Consider the following 20,008-nt stretch of genomic DNA (forward strand, 5'->3'; position numbering starts at 1 on the left):
AGCAATCAGTTGGGTATAATAGTATAAGATTACCTATCTAAAGATATACGAAACGATAATTCGTTACGCTAATAAACTCTCGCGCATAGTTACGCCAGTAGGCTCTGCACGGTAACCACGCCGCGCGCGGCGCCAATTGGGTCGTGTACTAGGTTCAAGATAAATTATGAAATTCTGATTACTAAATAAAGACACATCTAAAACTAACGAAAAACATTTTCTTTTTTCTATTAAACTTATTTATGAATTTTAATCAAGAAAAACGTAATAATAAGTCCGACATTTTGTCGCGTTTTTCTATGACGTCACAGAGTGCTTTTTCATACAAATTCCATAGTAATTTCGTGTTTTGACGTTTAGTAAAAAGTAACTGATTTGACTAGTTGGAAACTAGCCTATTATATCGAGGCCTTCGACCAATAGCCGTTTGACGTCCATCTACGTAGATAGCATTCGTATCGTTTATTGGTCGAAGCGCTCGATATAATTCGGTTATCATGCAGATCCGGCTGGTAGGTATATAATTCCTATACATCTAATTTAAAATTATATCCGTCATTTTCTTATCCGCTGAAAAAGAAAGGAACAGGTAATCGACAGGCATAAAAATTATGGAACACACTTCAATTTTACGCAGAAATCTAAAACACCCCTCTAAAAAAATTGCTACGGCCAATAATTTGACAGCACACGTCAAACGGGTTGCAATGCGGCAATATGAAAGTCTCCCCTAGATTATCTTTGTTTATTTTCGGCAGTTTGTACGGAAACTGTATTGTATGTTATCAGTATTAAGTGGCAATAATTGATAGTAAGAGATAGAAGTAATTTATAACAATTAAAATTACGTAAGCTGCAGATAATTCAACAGGGTAGTACCATTGAACGATAAATCAGTGATAAAAGTTATAGAAATGATGTATATAGGTACTTAATTTTTTAGAGTGTCAACACAGTGGCATAAAGTAAAGAAAACTTTAAGGGATGATTCAGACCATGATTCTGAGTCGATATCAAGTAAGTGTAATTTTCCGTCGAAAAAGTATGGAACTTAAAATTATAAAAAAACACTAAAATTTTTTTATGAATTTTTCGTCGGGAAGTTCTTCTCCTCTTTTTCTTCTTTTTTTTTAATATTTTGAATTAGAATTTGATATTAACTCAGAATCATGGCCCGAATCATCCACCTCAGTATTCGTACAGAACACCGTACGTAAGTACACACTGTACCTTAGTAACAACTTACATCCATTAATTATGATTATGAAACATAAAACGTGTTTTGGAAACAAAATTAAGATTAACTTCACGGGAATCGATAAAATTGATACGTACAGGTGTTAGTGATACTACACAGAATACAGAGGGGGATGCTGAATCATACATAGTTACATCAAGTGGAATTTCATCATCTTTCTAACATTACCCAGTTTTTCACAGAGTCCGCTTACCTAACCTGAAGATTTGACAGGTCCGGTTTTTTACAGAAGCAATTGCCTGTCTGACCTTCCAACCCGCGAAGGGAAAACCAGCCCAATACAGGTTAGATCACTCTGGAAATACATTTCTCGGAAACGTGGGTTTCCTCACGATGTTTTCCTTCACCGCTGAGCACGTGATAATCATTTATGATTCAAACAGGAATTCGAAAACAAATGCGACAATCATTGGTTTAAGCTTGTGCTGAATTTGAACCTGCCACCTTAAAGTGAGAGGCTAGCGTTCTACCAACTGGGCTACCACGGCTCGATTAATTTGCGAAACATTAAGCTTTGAAAATATCACGGGTAAATATGGAACCCTGCACTTTAAAGCCCGACTTTCGCTTAACTGTTTTTAAGGCACTCATGCGGAACCGATACCCTATTATTAAAAACATAATAGGGTTACTTATAACTAAACACATTTCATAGAATGCAGACAAATTAAAACAAAAGAATGCTTACTTGTTGATTTATTGATAAAAACTGCCATGGACCAAAATATACCACTTTACTTATGGACACATAGTTCTTAAATAAATGAACATGGTTGTTATATGCTACCATCAGCTGTTAGGAATATAACTGTTAATAATACCAGTATAATAACGGACGACCCAAGTCATAAATCTAAGTAGATTGACAAGAAGTCTTGTCAGCCAAGCATTTATCGTGTCCAAAGTCCGAACTTTTGTTGACAAATGCACCTTACAGATCACACAATAGGCATATTCACCTTCGACATTGTAAATAGAAAATATACTTAATTCAAACGCCAACTACGAACTCGCGTTTACATCTCGAACAATGCTGTCAATGAATTTAGTCCAGCGTATATCAAACTCATGTACCAACTTATCTTTATCGTAAATTGTGCTGTAGTACAAAGAATTTAAAGCCAATTTCTTCAAAACTCTAAGATCGGCATGTTTGCTAGCCACACCAACGAAAGCCACGTAGAAATCGTGGGTCAAGGGCTCTGCCCCCCAAAGTCCAGGATCGTCACATGAAATCACTACAGGCGCGTCTATTGCCAAGAAAGTAGCCAAAGGATGGTTCCTCACGTCATCAACCAATTTCAGGACGTTATTCGAAATAACATTCACTTCTATAGCTATATTTCTCTTCTTCACTTCCTTAAGAAGTAAAGGATGCTTAGTTAAAGCAAATGCGTGACCAATTCTTTTAGTGTTCAGGACGATAGCATCAGCTATATTCTCATCAGAATCTGTTCCGTACCAGTTCGTCTCACCAGCGTGAAGGAAGAAATCCAAATCCTTTTCTGCTTCTACTAATTCACGCATATACTTTTTCAATGGTACCATCGTATCCTCCTGGCCGACCAGATCAAACCCAGCAAAGAAGGTCGGCAACATATTCTTTAACTCCTTAGCAGTTTTTATGTACTCACTAATATCATTCACGAATTTCAACGGAGCGTATATAAGCTTGGCTCCGAAGAAATCTGGGTAGTCCTTCTTAAACTGATCCAGGACGTTTTTATAACTCACTGCAGTGTCTTTGATGTCATATATGTTTCCTTCCAAATCGTATAATTGAGGCAAAACACTTCTTATTTCAATGTACATTACGTTATCTTCTCTAAACTTCTTCAGACTGTCGTAGAAGTATTTCTCCCATACAGGTTTGTAGCTGAACAAAGGTTCGGTGATGATGAAGACCTGCTGGAATTTATTCCAAACTGTGTTGATGTTAGAGTAAACTGCTTTTGGGTTGTCCACTTCTATGGTGAAATGCTTACGAAGTTCCGCGTCAAATTTTTCAACATTTCCCGAGGAATATCTGGCTTCTTTCAAAAGCTGCCATCGAGTGTCGCAGGTAGATCGTGGTTTATCTTCAGAGAAGAGAAATAACGGGTATTCTTCTTGGAAACATACGTATAAATCAGGAAGATACGTCAGCTCGAGAATGTAATCTGCATCGAGCAATGCTGTGTCATGAGCATGAAGAACTGCACCTTTAGGCATCGCTTTAATAATTTTATACAATGTAGTCTTCTTTATCTCTTCTTTGTATTCGAAGAAGTGCTTCGACAGATTGAACACTCCCGGGTCTCTGCAGCCGTTGTCAATTACTTCGTACTTTAAATTCATTATGATTTCATTCGCTTTAATTTCACTGTCGCTGAGAATTATATCTCTGCCGAGCATCATACTCATTTCTGTTTCTAGAAGATTTTTTCTTTCTTTAAGCACCTCGGACACATCTCGACCTAGTACTGTGAGTATGTTTAGTGCGACGAAGCCTATTGAGCGCCACATTGTCACTTTTGGTTTCGAATCACGACACAATCATTTATAAATGACAGTAAACGGAGCAAGGCCAACGTACGAACTCGGCAATCGCAGGTAGATGACTAAAAAAATGATAACTTGAGCGCACCAATGTACTCATTATTATCCGGTTTGGGTTCCGTCGTTCTTTTAAAAAGTCTTGTGCTTAATTTGTCCTTATAACTTGTACTGCTATAACAAAGAAAGAATTGTAACATCCATGCAATTTTACGCTTAGTTAAGTTTTTTAGAATGCCTTAAAGTTTCATTTATTGATGTAAATACTTAGCTAATTTTTTGTACCTTTTGTATCTGTAGGCATCATTATACATGTGTTTTTTATGAAGGTATTTGCTTAATTAAAAAAATCTAACTACAATACCACTCCACATCTCACTCTTTTTAGAGCGTAAAAAGTGTGAAACAAGAAAATACTAATCCGAAATTCTTCCGAAAAGTGATGTTTAGGAGATAGCCGTGGTCGTGGCTTAGAAGTACACACAAATAAAGGGAAATCTGTACAGCTCCATATATTTTCTTTTTTGGGAATTTAGCCTGGAAAGTCTGTTATTACTTATGAAGTAAGTACCTAAGTAGCAGCATTTACCCCGAGGGTGGGTTTCAATTCTTACTTTGAGAATTTCCTATACCCATTACTAGAAAACTTTTAACACTTGATTTTTAACTTGCAAGTATATTGAAACTCAAAGTTTTATTGTCACATAATAATAAATAATGAAAAAATATTATTTAAATAACTGTTAATTTAGAAAATAGATATTATAACAAATTCAATAGTATGTATACACGTCAATTTGACATTAAGTAGCAAAAAGATTGTTATTATTTAAATTCGCGTTATAGGTATATGGCAGGCAAAGATCTGAGGACCATACAGCCTTGACTTTACTATTCTTCTAATCGTGTGGGTTGTGAAGTGAATACCAGCCTCATCAACCCTGGTGTCAGGGTTATGATTGAGCCGCCAAAGGCCCTTGACATGGCTCATGTAACGATTACTCACTTACATCAGTACAAAGTAACCGGGACCAACGGCTTAAAGTGCCTTCCGAAGCACGGATCATCTTACTTTCGGACAATCAGGTGATCAGCCTGTAATGTCCTAACCACACCAGGAACAGGGATTATGTTTTAATTTTTTCTCTATAAACGACTCGAACTTAACCTAATCATATACATTCTTGGAGAAGAGCAGATGATAATATCATCATCTCATCACAATCATCATCCAGTTTTTCACAGGGTCCGCTTACCTAACCTGAAGATTTACCAAGTCCGGTTTTTATTATAGAAGCGACTGCCTGTCTGACCTTCCAACACGAAGAAAAAACCATCCCAATTACAGGATAAATGACATACTTCGGAAAACACATTTCTCGGGTATTCAGTATGTGAGTTTCCTCATGATGTTTTCCTTCGCCGCTGAGCACGTGATAGTCATTTATGATCCAAACATGAATTCGAAAACAAATTCGACAATCATTGGTTTACGCCTGTGCTGTGAACCTGCAATCTCAAATCGAGAGGCAAGCGTTGTACCAACTGGGCTACGCCTCATCTATTTATCCAGGTTTGAAACCTGCGACTTGCGATAAATTCGAAAATCATTGCATTGGTAGAAGAGCAGATGATATATAATTTATAAATATAATAATAATAACATTATTTATTTACTTCAATCTTTTTTCTTCTTAATATTTTTTTATTATTTTCTTTAAGCCTACTTACAATTTAAACTGCATAACAGTGGGCCCTGTCCCAGCCTTATATCGTAATGACCTTTTTTTCAGGGTTTACCCTATATCGTAATGACCCAATTTTTTTTGTTAAGTACATGATGTCCAGTTTGTCAGTATCAAATAAAATGGAAACCCCCAGTCGCTGCTCACCCCCGTGGGTAATAGGCGTGAGTTTATGTTTGTATGTATGTAGTGGAAAATTGGAGATCCTGTGATGCTTTTTCAGGAGACCTCCGTCTTCAGGTGACTGTCCAAAAATGACCAGTAATGGCTTCATGTCCAAAAACCTCCACCAACCCGCAGCGGAACAACTGGATAAGTTAACCGTTACTTGCATGCCATTTTCTGTACTGATAATAACATACATAAACTCACGCCCATAATGCCTAATGGGGTAGGCAGAGCCACAAGTAATCAGAAGACAACTTGCAGTCACTGTTGATACGAAGTCCCAAGATGGATATTATGAACCTCTTTCTTTCCTTTTGGTGGTTGCCTGAAAGAAATTGCTCTAGAGCAATAAAGCCGCCCAAATTGTACTGTATTCATGTGTTATGTCTGATTGTTGAAATTTGGTTCTGTGCAATAAAGTATATTTGATTTGATTTGTTTTTTTTAACCTTATGATGACAATTATCCATCATGTTAAAAAGGAAGGACACAATCCCTCTGTCGGATTGTACGACATGCCCGGGAAGACAAGCAGATCAACATGTTCTATGTTTTATATCATCATCATCATCATCAGCCCATTAACGTCCCCACTGCTGGGGCACGGGCCTTTCCTATGGATGGATAGGGAGATCGAGCCTTAAACCATCACGCGGGCCCAGTGCGGATTGATGGTTATTAACGACTGCTAATGCAGCCGGGACCAACGGCTTAACGTGCCTTCCGAAGCACGGAGGAGCTCGAGATGAAAACTTTTTTTTTGTGGTCACCCATCCTATGACCGGCCTTTGCGAAAGTTGCTTAACTTCAACAATCGCAGACCGAGCGCGTTTACCGCTGCGCCACCGAGCTCCTCAACTCCCTGCGGAAAGAAAAAACTCCCTGCGGAACCATTAACCCAAAGTATCTATATTCCCTTGGTCATTATTAAGTTTATAATCATTTTATAGGATATTCTTCCAATATTGTCTTATAACTTATCATGAATACTTGAAAATCGAATTGATATACTCAGATATAGAATAGATAAAGACTAAAAAAACAACTTTTTTTTAGTTATAAGCCACGTTGTTGGTATGCTCGATAAGATTACATTTAACCTAACATATTATACACATATGTGGTCCAGTAGTTGAGCGTTGGCCTCACGATCCGGAGGGCCCGGGTTCGAATCCCGGTGATAACAATGACAAGAATCACTTTGTGATCCCTAGTTTGATTAGGACATTACAGGCTGATCACCTGATTGTCAAATTATGTTCGAGGGGGAATGAGGTAAACCTATAAAAATAAATAAAATAAAATAAAAATAAACATCTTTTATGTCAGACTGATAGTGCCCATTTTTGTTAGTAACAATGTAACTTACAAACTATGTTAGCAACAACAATGATGTGGTGTGAAAATTTTATAATAATTAGCCCATCCCTCGGTCTACCCGTTTAACGTGCAGATCCAGGAATCGGCCAAAGACACCAGAGTCCATTCTCGCCTCTATCATTTTTAGGATTCCATTGGTGCTGCCCCGCATTCGCTGCAACACTGATGTGGTCTTTTTGCGCATAAGTGTATAAAAACAATCGACATTTGCGTTCGCAAACATACCCGATGCGCTGCAAAAAACGTGGAAGCCTCAACAGAACCCTAAACATGTTATTATTTTTGTGTAAAACTTGCCCATAGACCACTCGTGTAGAAACTCTGACAAAAGGCTTTGAAAAGCGTTATTTTAACATCAGCCGTACAACGAGTGAATCTATGTACCAGCATGTTGCCACGCACCGACAATGCCCTGCGCTCCCTTTCAATGTCAAGGTCATCTTTTAGGTTCTCTGTTACAAGTATCAACTGCTGGTGGGGAGCGGAGAGTAGCGGGTCTATACGTAGTATTCTTTCTTATTCCATGACGAGAGATGAAGATTTTGTAGTTTTGGTGCGTGGCCGTTGTGTTCATGTAAGGCATCACCAAGTCAATGCGACCTTGCCAACCGCTTCACCGCCAACCGCGATTTCTTTTTTATATGCAATAAAAATACGAAAGGTGTTGTAGGCGCACAGCGTCGGCAGGCCCCCAAGGTGGTCAGATGACCTTCCGAAGGTCGCGGGAAAACGCTGGATGCGGGCAGCACAGGATCGATCATTGCAGCTAGCCTTGGGGGAGGCCTATGTTCAGCAGTGGAAGAACTCTGGCTGATGATAATGATGATGATGTATTGTAGGTATGATATGCCTATAAAGGGTCAAAAACAACATAACATTATGCTCACAACTATATCCCAATCAGGGTACCCATACCTTACCAAGCTTTCTGTTAGACCAACATGATAGGTGGTGAGCCATATCGTCGTGTCAAAACCACAAACTTAATCTGAAAAGATTACTTTAATATGAAGCAATAGTCACTAAAAAAGTAAACGTCTTTGCCTTTATCTTCATCAGAATCAAAGTACTTAGCAGCTTTTTTATGAAAAATTTTCTAACACTCGGTCAAGAAACTGGTTCCAATTATCTTGAAACATTTTCTCCATTGGTCTTTTATCCTTTACAGTGTTATACTTCATTGAGTTTAATGCTAACTGCTTGAGGAGCCTCAGATCTGACCTTTCGCTTGACACTCCAGTAAAAATCACGTAAAAATCATGAGTCAAAGAATTCGCCTCCCAAAGAAAATTATAATCACTTGCTATCACCACTGGCATATCATAAGCTAACAAAACCGACAACGGGTGATTCCTGAAGTCGTCCACCAAATTCAATACTTGGTCTGAAATCACATTGACTTCCAAAGCAATATCGTTCTGCTTCACCAAATTCATGAGCAAAGGATGCTTCACTAAAGCGTGCGGGTTACCAATTCTCTTAGGCTTCAAAAGAACGGCATCGACCAAATTCTCGTCAGACCAAGTACCAAACCGTTGAACCAGCGTGGAGATAGTACTCCAAATGCGATTCATTCGCTAAGTCGACCAAATATTTCTCTAGATTTGCCGAAAGATCTTCCTGGCCCACTAAATCAAACCCTGCTATAAGATCAGGAAATTCTCTCTTCAACTCTTCAGCTTTCTGTAACTCGTTCGTTATGTTCATTGTCCTCCAGCTCAACTTACTTGGCGAGTATATCAGTCTTCCTCCGTAGAAATCTTTATATCTATGACTGAATTTATCCAGTACTGTTTTATACACCTTGACAGTTTCTCTATAGTCATATTTTCTACCTGACAAATCGTAAAGTTCAAACAACCCAGTTCTAAATTCGACGTAGCAGATGTTATCATAATACATGTAATATAAAGCGTCGTGTATATATCTCTCCCATATAGGTTTGTAAGTAAGAAGAGGCTTAATAGTGACTAAAACCTGTTCAAGCTTACGCCAAACTGCGTTCACATCAGGATACACATCTCGAAGATCGCTGGTTACCAACGAGAAATATTTCTTCAACTCTGCATCAAATTTATTGACATCCCCAAATTTAGTTCTAGCTTCTGTCATCAATTGCCAATCGCTGTCACACGCATGCTTTGGCAATATTGATGAGAAAAGAAACTTCGGTGGGTGGTCAGAGCATACGTACAAAAGTGGTTCGTAGGTCACTTGGAGCAAGAAATCTGGCCTTGCTACTCCCATGTCATGAGTGTGCAAAAGCGCTCCTTTTGGTATAAGTCTCATCATCTTGTAAAGCGGACTCTGTCTCACCACTTCTTTGAAATCGAAGAAATGATGCGACGGCAAAAATCGACCAGGGATTTCGAAGCCTTCGTGAATCAGGTTCTTCTTATGATGCATTAGTATATTGTTCACCTTGATTTCCTTATCGTTCAAAGTTACATTGCTACCACACATCAGAGAGAATTCTTGGCGTATTAATTTCTCTCTTGTTTTTAATATGTCTTCACAATTATTCAAACTGCTAGAAAGCGTGATTTCATTTAGTATTATTATGGATATAGCTTTCCACACTTTCGACATAATTCCTAAATGCTCGGTGCCAAAATATTTTTCAAAACACAAAAAGTTGTAATTGCTTGGTGACCGCTCAGTCACTGCTCAGTCACTGCTCAGCCACTGTGTGTTAGTCACTGCTGTGTGTGTTGTGTGTTGGTGTTAGTGTGTTGTGTCTTATGTACTTAGTTTAAAATTCATTATAAAATCGTGTAGTATTTAAATAACAGATTTAGGTAGTATGCACGTTATTCACTTTCGTAAATTGTTTTTAGGGGTCTCAGTACATAGCTGAACCGTGTCAGGCCTTTGGCGATTCAATAATAACCCTGACACCAGGTTGTGGGTGAGATTGGTCATCTAACTCACAACCCACAAGATAGAAGAAGAGTAAAATAACTTCAATGTGAATAAAAAAAGTACTTTAAGTAGCTGTACATCTACCTATCTCTTTAGAGATTGTGGGCATTTGTTGATATGTACATAAGCTGCACTATGGTATTTAGGATGATCCTGTCATGTTATGTTTTTAAATAAAAAAGGATTTCTCTTCAATTATAACATCTAAATTTTTTTGTTTGACTGTACTTTTTTTGATTTGAGCAATCATTTATGAGTGGTCCCTGTCGCCGGAAGAAAATATTTAATTTTTACGGGTCCGGCGAGTGGGACCGCGGTCCTTGTTAATTGCGGTCCCAGTCGCCGGAAACCTCAATCATGAGGAATTGTAAGTTTTGATAAATAAAGAAATGTTAGTTACTTCATCATCAACCCATTAGAGTCCCCACTGCTGGGGCACGGGCCGTCCCTGTGGATGGATAGGGAGATCGGGCCTTAAACCATCACGCGGGCCCAGTGCGGATTGATGGTTATTAACGACTGCTAATGCAGCCGGGACCAACGGCTTAACGTGCCTTCCGAAGCACGGAGGAGCTCGAGATGAAAATTGTTTTTTTGTAGTCACCCATCCTATAACCGGCCTTTGCGAAAGTTGCTTAACTTCAACAATCGCAGACCGAGCGCGTTAGCCGCTGCGCCACCGAGCTCCTCGTTACACTTGACGCAGCGGCGTCGGAGTTAAGAGCGGCGCGTTCATATACTATAAAATAAACGGATTTATATCTGTAAAACTGCTGTATCGTTTAATGTAATCGTAATCTGGTTAATGTTAGCATTTTCCTAATTGGCTTAGTTTTTTCTTCAGGTTAAAAATTTGCACTTTAAAATGTTCTCCATAACTCAGCCTTAGGTATGTAGCGATCTGGAACCCTCGAAACGCTAGTCCGATTCGCACTTGGCTAGTTTTTCGTACCTGATATCAAAGCAATTTCAATATCTTGTTAATGTATGTACAATAAAGTGTTTATTTATTAATTTATACCATTTCCAATTTGTTAATTTCATCTAGCGCAAACCAAATAAGTAACATAAAACAAAAAGCAGAAAACGGAGGTCGATTTTTCTTCAATCTATCTATAGCTTTCCGCCACTCGCGATTCTGGGCGCGGTGTTCTTTATCGCGCGCGGTACGTAGTTTTCCATCCCCTTTCCATCCCTGAATTCTAGTAAAAAAGTATCATGTTCTTCCCTATATTTCCATACCAAATTTCATCTAAAACGGTCCAGTAGTTTAAGAGTGACAAGACAACAGATAAGATATTTTTGTTGTATTCCTGCGGGCTTAGCACCATAAGCACTCGACTCTTTCTCGCCGCGACAGAGATCCTCTGTCTCTTTCTGTGCAGTACTGTGAGACAGTGACGGGTGACGTACGTCGAGGCGAGAAAGAGTCGCGCGCTTACGGTGCTAAGCCAGCTTATGTTTTTATACAGGTCTTAAAAGAGGTTTTACTTTCGCATATATAGCGCACCGCATGCCGCCTTATCACGTAAGTGCAAGTGAGAAAGATAATTCGTGTGCGCTTCTTCTTACTTCTTAGCGGCTTAGTGGCCATTTAGACTTAAGTAAGGACCAAAGGAGCTCGGTGGCGGAGCGGTAAACGCGCTCGGTCTGCGATTGTTGAAGTTAAGCATATTTCGCAAAGTCTTAGGATGGGTGACCACAAAAAAAAAAAGCTTTCATCTCGAGCTCCTCCGTGCTTCGGAAGGCACGTTAAGCCGTTGGTCCCGGCTGCATTAGCAGTCGTTCATAACCACCAATTCGCACTGGGCCCGCGTGGCGGTTGAAGGCCCGATCTCCCTATCCATCCATAGGGGAGGCCCGTGCCCCAGCAGTGAGGACGTTAATGGGTGGTGATGAAGGACCAAAGGGGGTGTGGTAAATCTTGCTCGGTATCCGATAGGGATTTGTGCGGGACGGAGAATTGCCGTTCTATGTATATTATTCATTCTATTTATTTATTTCTCTCTTTACAAAGGATCACTTAATAACTAATGGGTACATTTAATGTTTTGACAGAATACCTTTGACAGAGCTGGAGTCTAGTTCACCAGCCTCCCCCCCCTCTGAACTATGTACAATACCATATGAAAACAATGCGCAGATATCCCCTTCACACAAGTATGATGTAGGTACCAGGAGCACATAACATAGTAGATGGGTAACTACTAGAGTCTGTTGGATGACAGACAATGAGTTCGTTAGCACAGAGCACCCTCCTGTGGAGCGACACTCCAATGAATACTACTCTGTGGGGGTGGGGATGCACACTTCTATATTATTTGCATTATTTACAACCCGATCCAGAGTTCCCGGGTTCGAATCCCGATAGGGAAAGAACACGAATATTACTTTGTGATCCCTAGTTTGGTTAAGACATTATAGGCTGCTCACCTGATTACCTGGGGCCTGTTTAATAAAACTTACAATTGTAAATTACTATGACAATTTGATGTACATTGCGGAGTGTGTGATCACGAATATTTTGCAGTTTCATATTAGCTACGCAATGAACATCAAATTGTCGTTGTAATTTACAATTGTAAGTTTTATTAAACAGGCCCCTGATTGTCCGAAAGTAAAATGATCCGTGCCTTCTGAAGAAGGCACGTTAATCCGTTGTTCTGGTTACCTTACTGATTTAAGTAAGTAGTCGTTAAATGAGCCATGTCAGGGGCCTTTGGCGGCTTAATAATAACCCTGATACTAGGAGTGATGAGGTTTGTAATCCACCTTACAACGCGATAGAAGAACACATACATACATAAACTCACGCCTATTTCCCACCGGGGTAAGCAGAGACAAGATACAAAAATGTAAGCATAATTTATAATTTTGTCCTTTTTTACACCTCCCCCTTGTCGTCTCTGCACTTAATAAGAACTTTACTCGAAATGTTTCAAGGTATAAAATACAATGGATGTTTTCACCGTCAAAGCTGATTCACGAAGTACGCAGTGAGGTGCCGTTCCCAGGAATTTTCCCAAAGTGGGAATCTTCCTGTTGTTAAAAGTTTTTGATAGTACGGACACTGGCTGCTTTTTTGTTGAAATTGTTCCGTCTTGTATTCGTTCGGCATTAAAAGTCTCTTTACACAATTTCTGCTCCTTTTTCTGCCGGAAATGTACGCACTTTGGGAACATTCCCACGGCACATCGCTGAGTACGACGCAGGTGCCTACCTATGTCTACAATAGTTATCCAGTGGTTTCTGTGCTGGATTGGGAGCGAATAAAAAATCCGAAGAGCGCGTCCGACTTGCGCATTGAGGGATCGGCTTTGACTTTGCCGTTGAAAAACTATTGTCTCCATATATCGACATAGACGACAATCAGATTACCAACTGCAAATACATTTGTAACTGCAAAAACAACGGCCCCGATTCCTGCAGGTCCTTCCTAATTTTATTTTAAGTTATACCCGTCATTTTCTTATCCGTCGAAAAGGAAAGAGACAGATGATTGACAATTGTTAATTTTAAAAGGAATGAATGACCCGGGCGAATAAAATATGCATCTCGCTGATATTCAACCCGTTTGACGTGTGCTGTCAACTTAATTCCGTCGGGTTATTGGCCAACAAAGATTTAGGGTTTTTTTTTAATTTCTGCCTAAAATTTACATGACCATAAATTTTATGCCTGTCAATTACCAGTCCCTTTCCTTTTCGGTGCATAAGAAAATGACAGATATAATTTAAAATTAAATTAGATGGTGTGTACAGGAATTAGCACCAATATGTTTTAGTGGTGGAACAATTGTCCGATTTTCGGATGTTTCCTTTTATAATACTAAAAAACATAGAACGTATCAGTAGCTTATATTACCAGGTGGGGTATGAAATAAGTACCCACACCTCAGCGAGCTTTCCGTTAGAACAACGTGATAGGTGGTGCCGTATCACTGTCTTCGGCTGCGTTTCCATTGAAGCGGAGCTGGGCGACAAGGAGCGGAGATGTGCGGATTTGACCAATCACAGCGTTCGAGAGAGAGAAAAACGAAAACGCTCTGTCACTCTCTCCCTCACGGTGATTGGTCGATTCCTGCACGTCTCCACTCATCTCCGCACAGCTCCGCGTCAATGGAAACACAGCCTTCATGGTCGACCCAACTGAATCATTGACATACCTACCTAATAAGTATACAATAAATATAACTTTGGGTAATAAAATAACATACCACAGAAACACTGTAACACGCCTCGAAAGAAAGGAGAATGGGCGAAACTTGTCCAAGAACCTCCACTGATATAAAACATGCATGTAACGAAAACATAAGCTTTAAGCTGTTTGTGCTCTAAGCAGTGGAAGTTCTTGGACCAAGTGACGATTGCTCCGCTGAACACCCAAAATGTGCTCCTGGTGGTAGAACGGGTAAATTCTAATGCTCTGTTGTGCCCCTTTAGTGGTACAGAAGGGAAACTTTTGAGTTACCTGTCGTGCTCCTTTTAAGTTATGAACACATTGGAGGGACTACTAAAATGAAATAAGTACTTGAAATATTTGTTTTAAATGTATAATGTTAAGTATTTAAAGAATAAAGAACATTTTATTGAACCAAAACTTTCTTCCTTCTAAGTTAAAAAAAATATATATTTTGCTACTTATAATGTCTTTAATTTATTATTGTTATAAAAAATTTATTTGTATTTTTTATTAATAACTTATTTGAAGTACTCTTCAGAGTCAAGTGCAAATAAAATAGTCATCATGTGTTCCATCCTTTGTAGGGGTAAAGTGGAACCATAAATATAACGACATAAGATGTGCTCCACCAAACCACCAAAGGAGCACTACGGATCATACAAAATTTACTCGTTCTACCACCAGGAGCACACTTTGGGTGTTCAGCGAAGCAGTCGTCGACCAAGTTCTATATATTTGTGCCTATAGTCATTTAAAAATGTTTTTTTAATTTTCCTTAATTATTTATGTTTGGACCGACGATCTGGTGAAGGTCGCGGGAAGCCGCTGGATGCGGGCAGCGCAGGACCGATCGTCGTGGAGATCCTTGGGGGAGGCCTATGCCCAGCAGTGGGCGTCATACGGCTGATGATGATGATTTATGTTTATACTGAATAACATTAATTCATTATTACTTCGAGGAAAAAAACATGTTTGTAAACAAACATTCAGGAAACTATTCCAAAATAGTGGCTAGATAAACATGTTACTACATGTTACTATACCTAACAATTCTACTACATTGAGTCATTATTATCTACAATAACACTGAAACCATTTCATAATTGATAAAGTTTATTAGCAAACAAAGACGTCATAAAAACAATAATGTTATGGTTCATTTCACGTTTTATTTTTCAATATTTGGAACATTTAAAGTTATTAATAAACGTATACCATTGGTTATTGAACCGCTTAAAGGCGTTCTCTCTTTCTTGCGCTGAAAAAGCGCTGTATTTCAGAGAGTTGATTGCTAATTCCTTCAACATCCTTAAGTCTGACAGTCTACTTGCTACTCCTACAAATGCTACATAAAAGTCATCAGAAACTGGATCTGCTTCCCATACTCCCGGATCATCACTGGAGAGAACCACTGGTAGATTCTGGGCCAGGAATGTTGCTAAAGGATGGTTGCGCACATCTCTTAGCAGCGATAGCACTGCATTTGATATCACATTCACTTCTAACCCTATATTTCTATCCAAAACTTCTTTGATTAACAAGGGATGCTTAGGCAATGCATACGCATGACCTAACCTCTTGGCTCCCAGCAAAATTGCGTCAACCAAATTCTCATCGGTAAGGCAACCGTACCAATCAGTTTCTCCGGCATGAAAGAAGTAATCGAGGTCTTTAGCGGCAGACAATTGTGGTACAAATTCTATCAAGGGAGTACCCAAATCCTCTTGACCGACCAGATCAAAACCAGCGAAAGCTTCTGTCATATCTTGCTTTATTCTTCTGGCTAGCTTCAAGTATTCGTCCAGTGTCTTTCTGTCTACTTTCCTTGGTGGAGCGTATATCAATTTTGCACCGTAAAAATCTGGGTGATCCTTCTTGAATCTCTCGATAGTTTTTTTATAGGCTTTAGCAGTAATTAAAGGGTCATAAACAGTTCCGTCTAACTCGTACAAATTGGGTAAAACGCTTCGGACCTCCACGTACATAATATTATGTTCTCGGAAGAGTTTTAAAGCGTCATAGAAATATTCTTCCCAAATCGGTCGGTGGGACAACATTGGCTGCACGGTAAAGAAGTACTTCATGAATGTATCCCACGTGTCTTTGATGCAAGGGTATACTTTATCAGGATCATTGACTACAAGGGTGAAATGTTTTCTTAACTCTGCGTCAAACTTCTTCACATCTCCAGAAGAGGTTCTGGCTTCACTCATGAGCTGCCATTTAGCGCCACAAGGAATTGCCGGAATATTGTTCGCGAATTTTAAATTCACTTTATCTTTGTCGAAGCATGCATACAGATTGCTCTTGTACGTTATATTCATTAAGTAATCTGGACTTAGGATGCCCATGTCATGCACATGCAACGCTGCTCCTTTGGGTAAATCTTTGATGATCTTATACACTTTGGAGTCTCTTATTTCATCTTTATAATCGAAGAAATGTCTTGAAAAGTTGAAGTACTGGGGGTTATCAAACGCATAGTTGACCTCCGCGAACTTATGTCGCATTAGACAATTATTTACTTCAGCTTCTTTATCTGTGAGTGTCGTGTTTCCTCCGAGAGTGAGGAGGGCTTCATTTCTGATAAGATCTTCCCGTTTATTGTGCTTTGCGTCACTGAGCTGGCAAGTGATGTAAATAAGTAATGTTATGACTGTCCAGTGGTGAGTCATTCTGATGCGCGTGCGCTGGTGTGCCGTGGAGTAGCGCTGCGCGTGAACTGGCCCGTGCGATGACCCCTCGTCGGTTTTGTTGAGCGTCAATTGGATTAATATAGATTTTATAATAGAACAATACAATTGGTATTTGTAAAAAATAAAACATTTTGTAAAATGATACCCCTACGCGACTAGCATGTGGTTCTGTGCTGTATAAATAATAATGACAGATACTATAATATTAAATAACGGCTGATAAGATTAAAATCTCGGAGCTCGGTGGCGCAGCGGTAAACGCGCTCGGTCTGCGATTGTTGAAGTTAAGCAACTTTCGCAAAGGCCGGTCATAGGATAGGTGACCACAAAAAAAAAAGTTTTCATCTCGAGCTCCTCCGTGCTTCGGGAGGCACGTTAAGCCGTTGGTCCCGGCTGCATTAGCAGTCGTTAATAACCACCAATCCGCACTGGGCCCGCGTGGTGGTCTAAGGCCCGATCTCCCTATCCATCCATAGGGAAGGCCCGTGCCCCAGCAGTGGGGACGTTAACGGGCTGGTGATGATGATGATGATGATGATTAAAATGATGTAGGTGTTTGCTAATTGTATTGTAAGAAAGGAAGGGGAAGACCAAGAAAGAGAAGCCGAATGTCGTGTCTTATCAGGAAGTCAAGGAATTGGCCTTTGGCCTTTGACGGTCAAGAACGGAGAATACTAGGTACAATGACCAATGCCCTGTTTATCAAAACTTACAAGACCTGTATTACAAGAAATTTTCTTCTAAAAATTTACAGTATTACAAGAATGTGTTTATCAAAACTACACATGTAAATTACCTGTTACAAGTGTCATTATTTATTGCAGAAGTATATTATACATTGCCTGTATTTTTTTTTGATAAACGTAATTTACAAGTACTTGTGAGTAACTTGTAACTCGCGAACGTGTAGACTTGTAACTCTTGATAAACAAAGCACAGAGCGTGGCTCTTAAATTAATGATGTTGAGGTAATGAGATTTAGTTTCAGTGGTAATAGCTTTATATTTATTCAGCCTCTTTACGACTTTCTCTGACGTATAAATAAGATGCCAATTCAAAATTCTAACAATTTGTTTAATTAAAAACCTTGGAATATACTTAATTTACAATGCAGTTACAATACAAATTATACTTTATTACAGATGTGTAATGTATGTATACATTATTAATATTATTATGATTATGTCGTTCCTGTGTTAAAATAAATAAATGTCTGTACTGTATTGCCTATTGTATTGTATGTTATGTATAGGTGAGTCCATATTGGCTGACATAAAATTTTCTTGTTACAAAATGTCACTGGATCTGCAAAGTTAAGTGAATCTGCGTTCCATCCTTCCGTGCTTCGGAAGGCACGTTGAGCCGTTGGTCCCGGGCTACTAGCCCAAATGCCTCCACTAACCCGTAGTGGAGCAGCGTGGTGGAGTATGTTCCATGCCCCCTTCGGTTGATTGAGTCTGTGACCAGCAGTGGGTCGTATATAGGCAATTATTGTTATGTTTTTTTTTGTTATGAACGTGGGACCTCGCAATGAGAGTGAAGTGTTTCTCCAACCAGGAGGTCACGGCTTCAAGCAGTCTATTCATTTATAACAATAAGAAAAAAATACTATAATCATAAAGTTACATAACTTATCGATGAATATGATTTGTTCCTTTCAAGTAGCATACTCATTAAGTACTTTTTATATACATTGTTTTAAGTTTACGCGGTTATTATCATAATTAAAACACATAATAACGGGTTCTTACCGCGTTTAAATGGGGATATGAGACTCCCGATATTTCGACACTGTTGCAAGTGCCATGATCACGGGATGACTGATGAGATTGGAGTGGAGTAGGTAGAAAAATGAAATGTGGTGAAAAAACGTGAGGACACAGTGAGTGCGGTTTGTCGTAGTGAGTTTGGTGCGAGTTCGGATGGTTCCGAACATTCCGATATCAAAAACATAAACAAGCGGCAAAGAAAGAGGGTAGACAGATATGTCTGCCCGTAGAAAATTATGGATCTACTCCACTCCAATCTCATCAGTCATCCCGTGATCATGGCACTTGCAACAGTGTCGAAATATCGGGAGTCTCATATCCCCATTTAAACGCGGTAAGAACCCGTTATTATGTGTTTTAATTACTTTTTATATTACAAAACTGATGTATATCTTCACGTACATAGGCATTGAAGGCCGACCTTGAATGAATTGCTTACAGCTACATATCTTCTGTTGCTGTGGAGCAGCGTGGTGGAGAATGCTCCACACCCCCAACGGTTGATAGAGGCGAGGCCTCTGCCCAGCAGTGGGACGTATATAGGCTGTTTATGTGTATGTTACATGTCTTCTGTTACATTTCATCTGCATACGAGTTCACGACAATTATGAAGTACAGCAACACTGAAATAAGATATAGTATGAATACATAGTACAATAGAGCCATCATAGAAGGAAAGAGAGGAAGGGGAAGACCAAGAAGGGCAAACAAACACAAATTAAAGAGAAGGCGAACGTCGCGTCTAAAGAAGTCAAGGAATTGGGTAGTTTCTTAGGTAAAAGATAAATTATGAATTTCTAATTACTAAATAAAGACAGGTCTAAAGGCGACAAAAACGTATTGTTTTTTCTATTTAACTTATTTACGAATTTTATTAAAGAAAACAAAAGAAGGTAAAAAGAAGGGGAGGAAGGGGAGGGGAAGGGGAGGGGAAGTGGAGGTTAAAGTAATGAGAGCGACATTTTGTCACGTTTTTCTATGACGTCACAACACTGTGACGTCATAGAACGTACAAACTGTTAAAAAGCACACGCTTTTTCATACAAATTGGCATGGTAATTTCGTGTTCTGACGTTGAACTAAAAATACACCCGTATTTTTATTAATTCATTTATTACCCTTATACGGTTGGATTTATTGCGAAATATCTTATTAACAGTGATCGGAATGTAGGTAGAGCGATTTTTGGCACCAACTATGTACGTGGTAATACCTAGTTGTTTACTATGGAAGCGGTTTTATAAATCTGGCAAATTCCGGATTTCGAAACACGGAAGTTTACATGGTGTTAGCGATGCGCGTTGATGAAAATTTCCACTTGATATTAAATAACTCAGAATCATGGCCTGAATC

At 39.2% G+C, this 20,008-nt stretch overlaps 3 protein-coding genes across 3 annotated transcripts in view; all 3 read right to left on the reverse strand.

Annotated features, from left to right (window-relative positions):
* Positions 1-3,844, reverse strand: part of LOC126376249 (adenosine deaminase 2-like) — a 34,945-nt gene extending 31,101 nt beyond the window's left edge. The window contains exon 1 of the mRNA XM_050023543.1: positions 1,947-3,844. Within this exon, the coding sequence (XP_049879500.1) occupies positions 2,261-3,763 (1,503 nt within the window). The 5' untranslated portion in view covers positions 3,764-3,844 and the 3' untranslated portion in view covers positions 1,947-2,260. The remainder of the gene's footprint in view (positions 1-1,946) is intronic.
* A 4,324-nt stretch (positions 3,845-8,168) lies between these two features.
* Positions 8,169-9,378, reverse strand: LOC126376408 (adenosine deaminase 2-like). Its single transcript, XM_050023734.1, has 3 exons — positions 9,078-9,378; positions 8,726-8,921; positions 8,169-8,643 (listed from the first exon to the last, which is right to left on the reverse strand). Exons 1-3 carry the CDS (start codon positions 9,376-9,378, stop codon positions 8,169-8,171), a joined length of 972 nt encoding a protein of 323 aa, XP_049879691.1.
* Positions 9,379-15,285: 5,907 nt separating this feature from the next.
* LOC126376250 (adenosine deaminase 2-like) lies at positions 15,286-16,928 on the reverse strand. The gene has a single exon (XM_050023544.1). It carries the CDS (start codon positions 16,863-16,865, stop codon positions 15,366-15,368), a length of 1,500 nt encoding a protein of 499 aa, XP_049879501.1. The 5' UTR covers positions 16,866-16,928; the 3' UTR covers positions 15,286-15,365.
* Between the last annotated feature and the right edge of the window lie 3,080 nt (positions 16,929-20,008).

This window comes from Pectinophora gossypiella, chromosome 20, assembly GCF_024362695.1.
Source record: "Pectinophora gossypiella chromosome 20, ilPecGoss1.1, whole genome shotgun sequence".
In the NCBI taxonomy this organism is placed as follows: domain Eukaryota; kingdom Metazoa; phylum Arthropoda; class Insecta; order Lepidoptera; family Gelechiidae; genus Pectinophora; species Pectinophora gossypiella.

Bases quoted from the DNA above. Each gene is read 5' to 3' on its own strand.
- LOC126376408 (XM_050023734.1), bottom strand. From the start codon at position 9,378: ATGATGAGACTTATACCAAAAGGAGCGCTTTTGCACACTCATGACATG. The intron at 8,922-9,077 runs GTAAGCTTGAAC...ACGATTTGTCAG, and splicing joins TGATGTGAACGCAGTTTGGC to GTAGAAAATATGACTATAGA. The intron at 8,644-8,725 runs GTTTGATTTAGT...TCGCATTTGGAG, and splicing joins TTTCCTGATCTTATAGCAGG to TACTATCTCCACGCTGGTTC.
- LOC126376250 (XM_050023544.1), bottom strand. From the start codon at position 16,865: ATGACTCACCACTGGACAGTCATAACATTACTTATTTACATCACTTGC.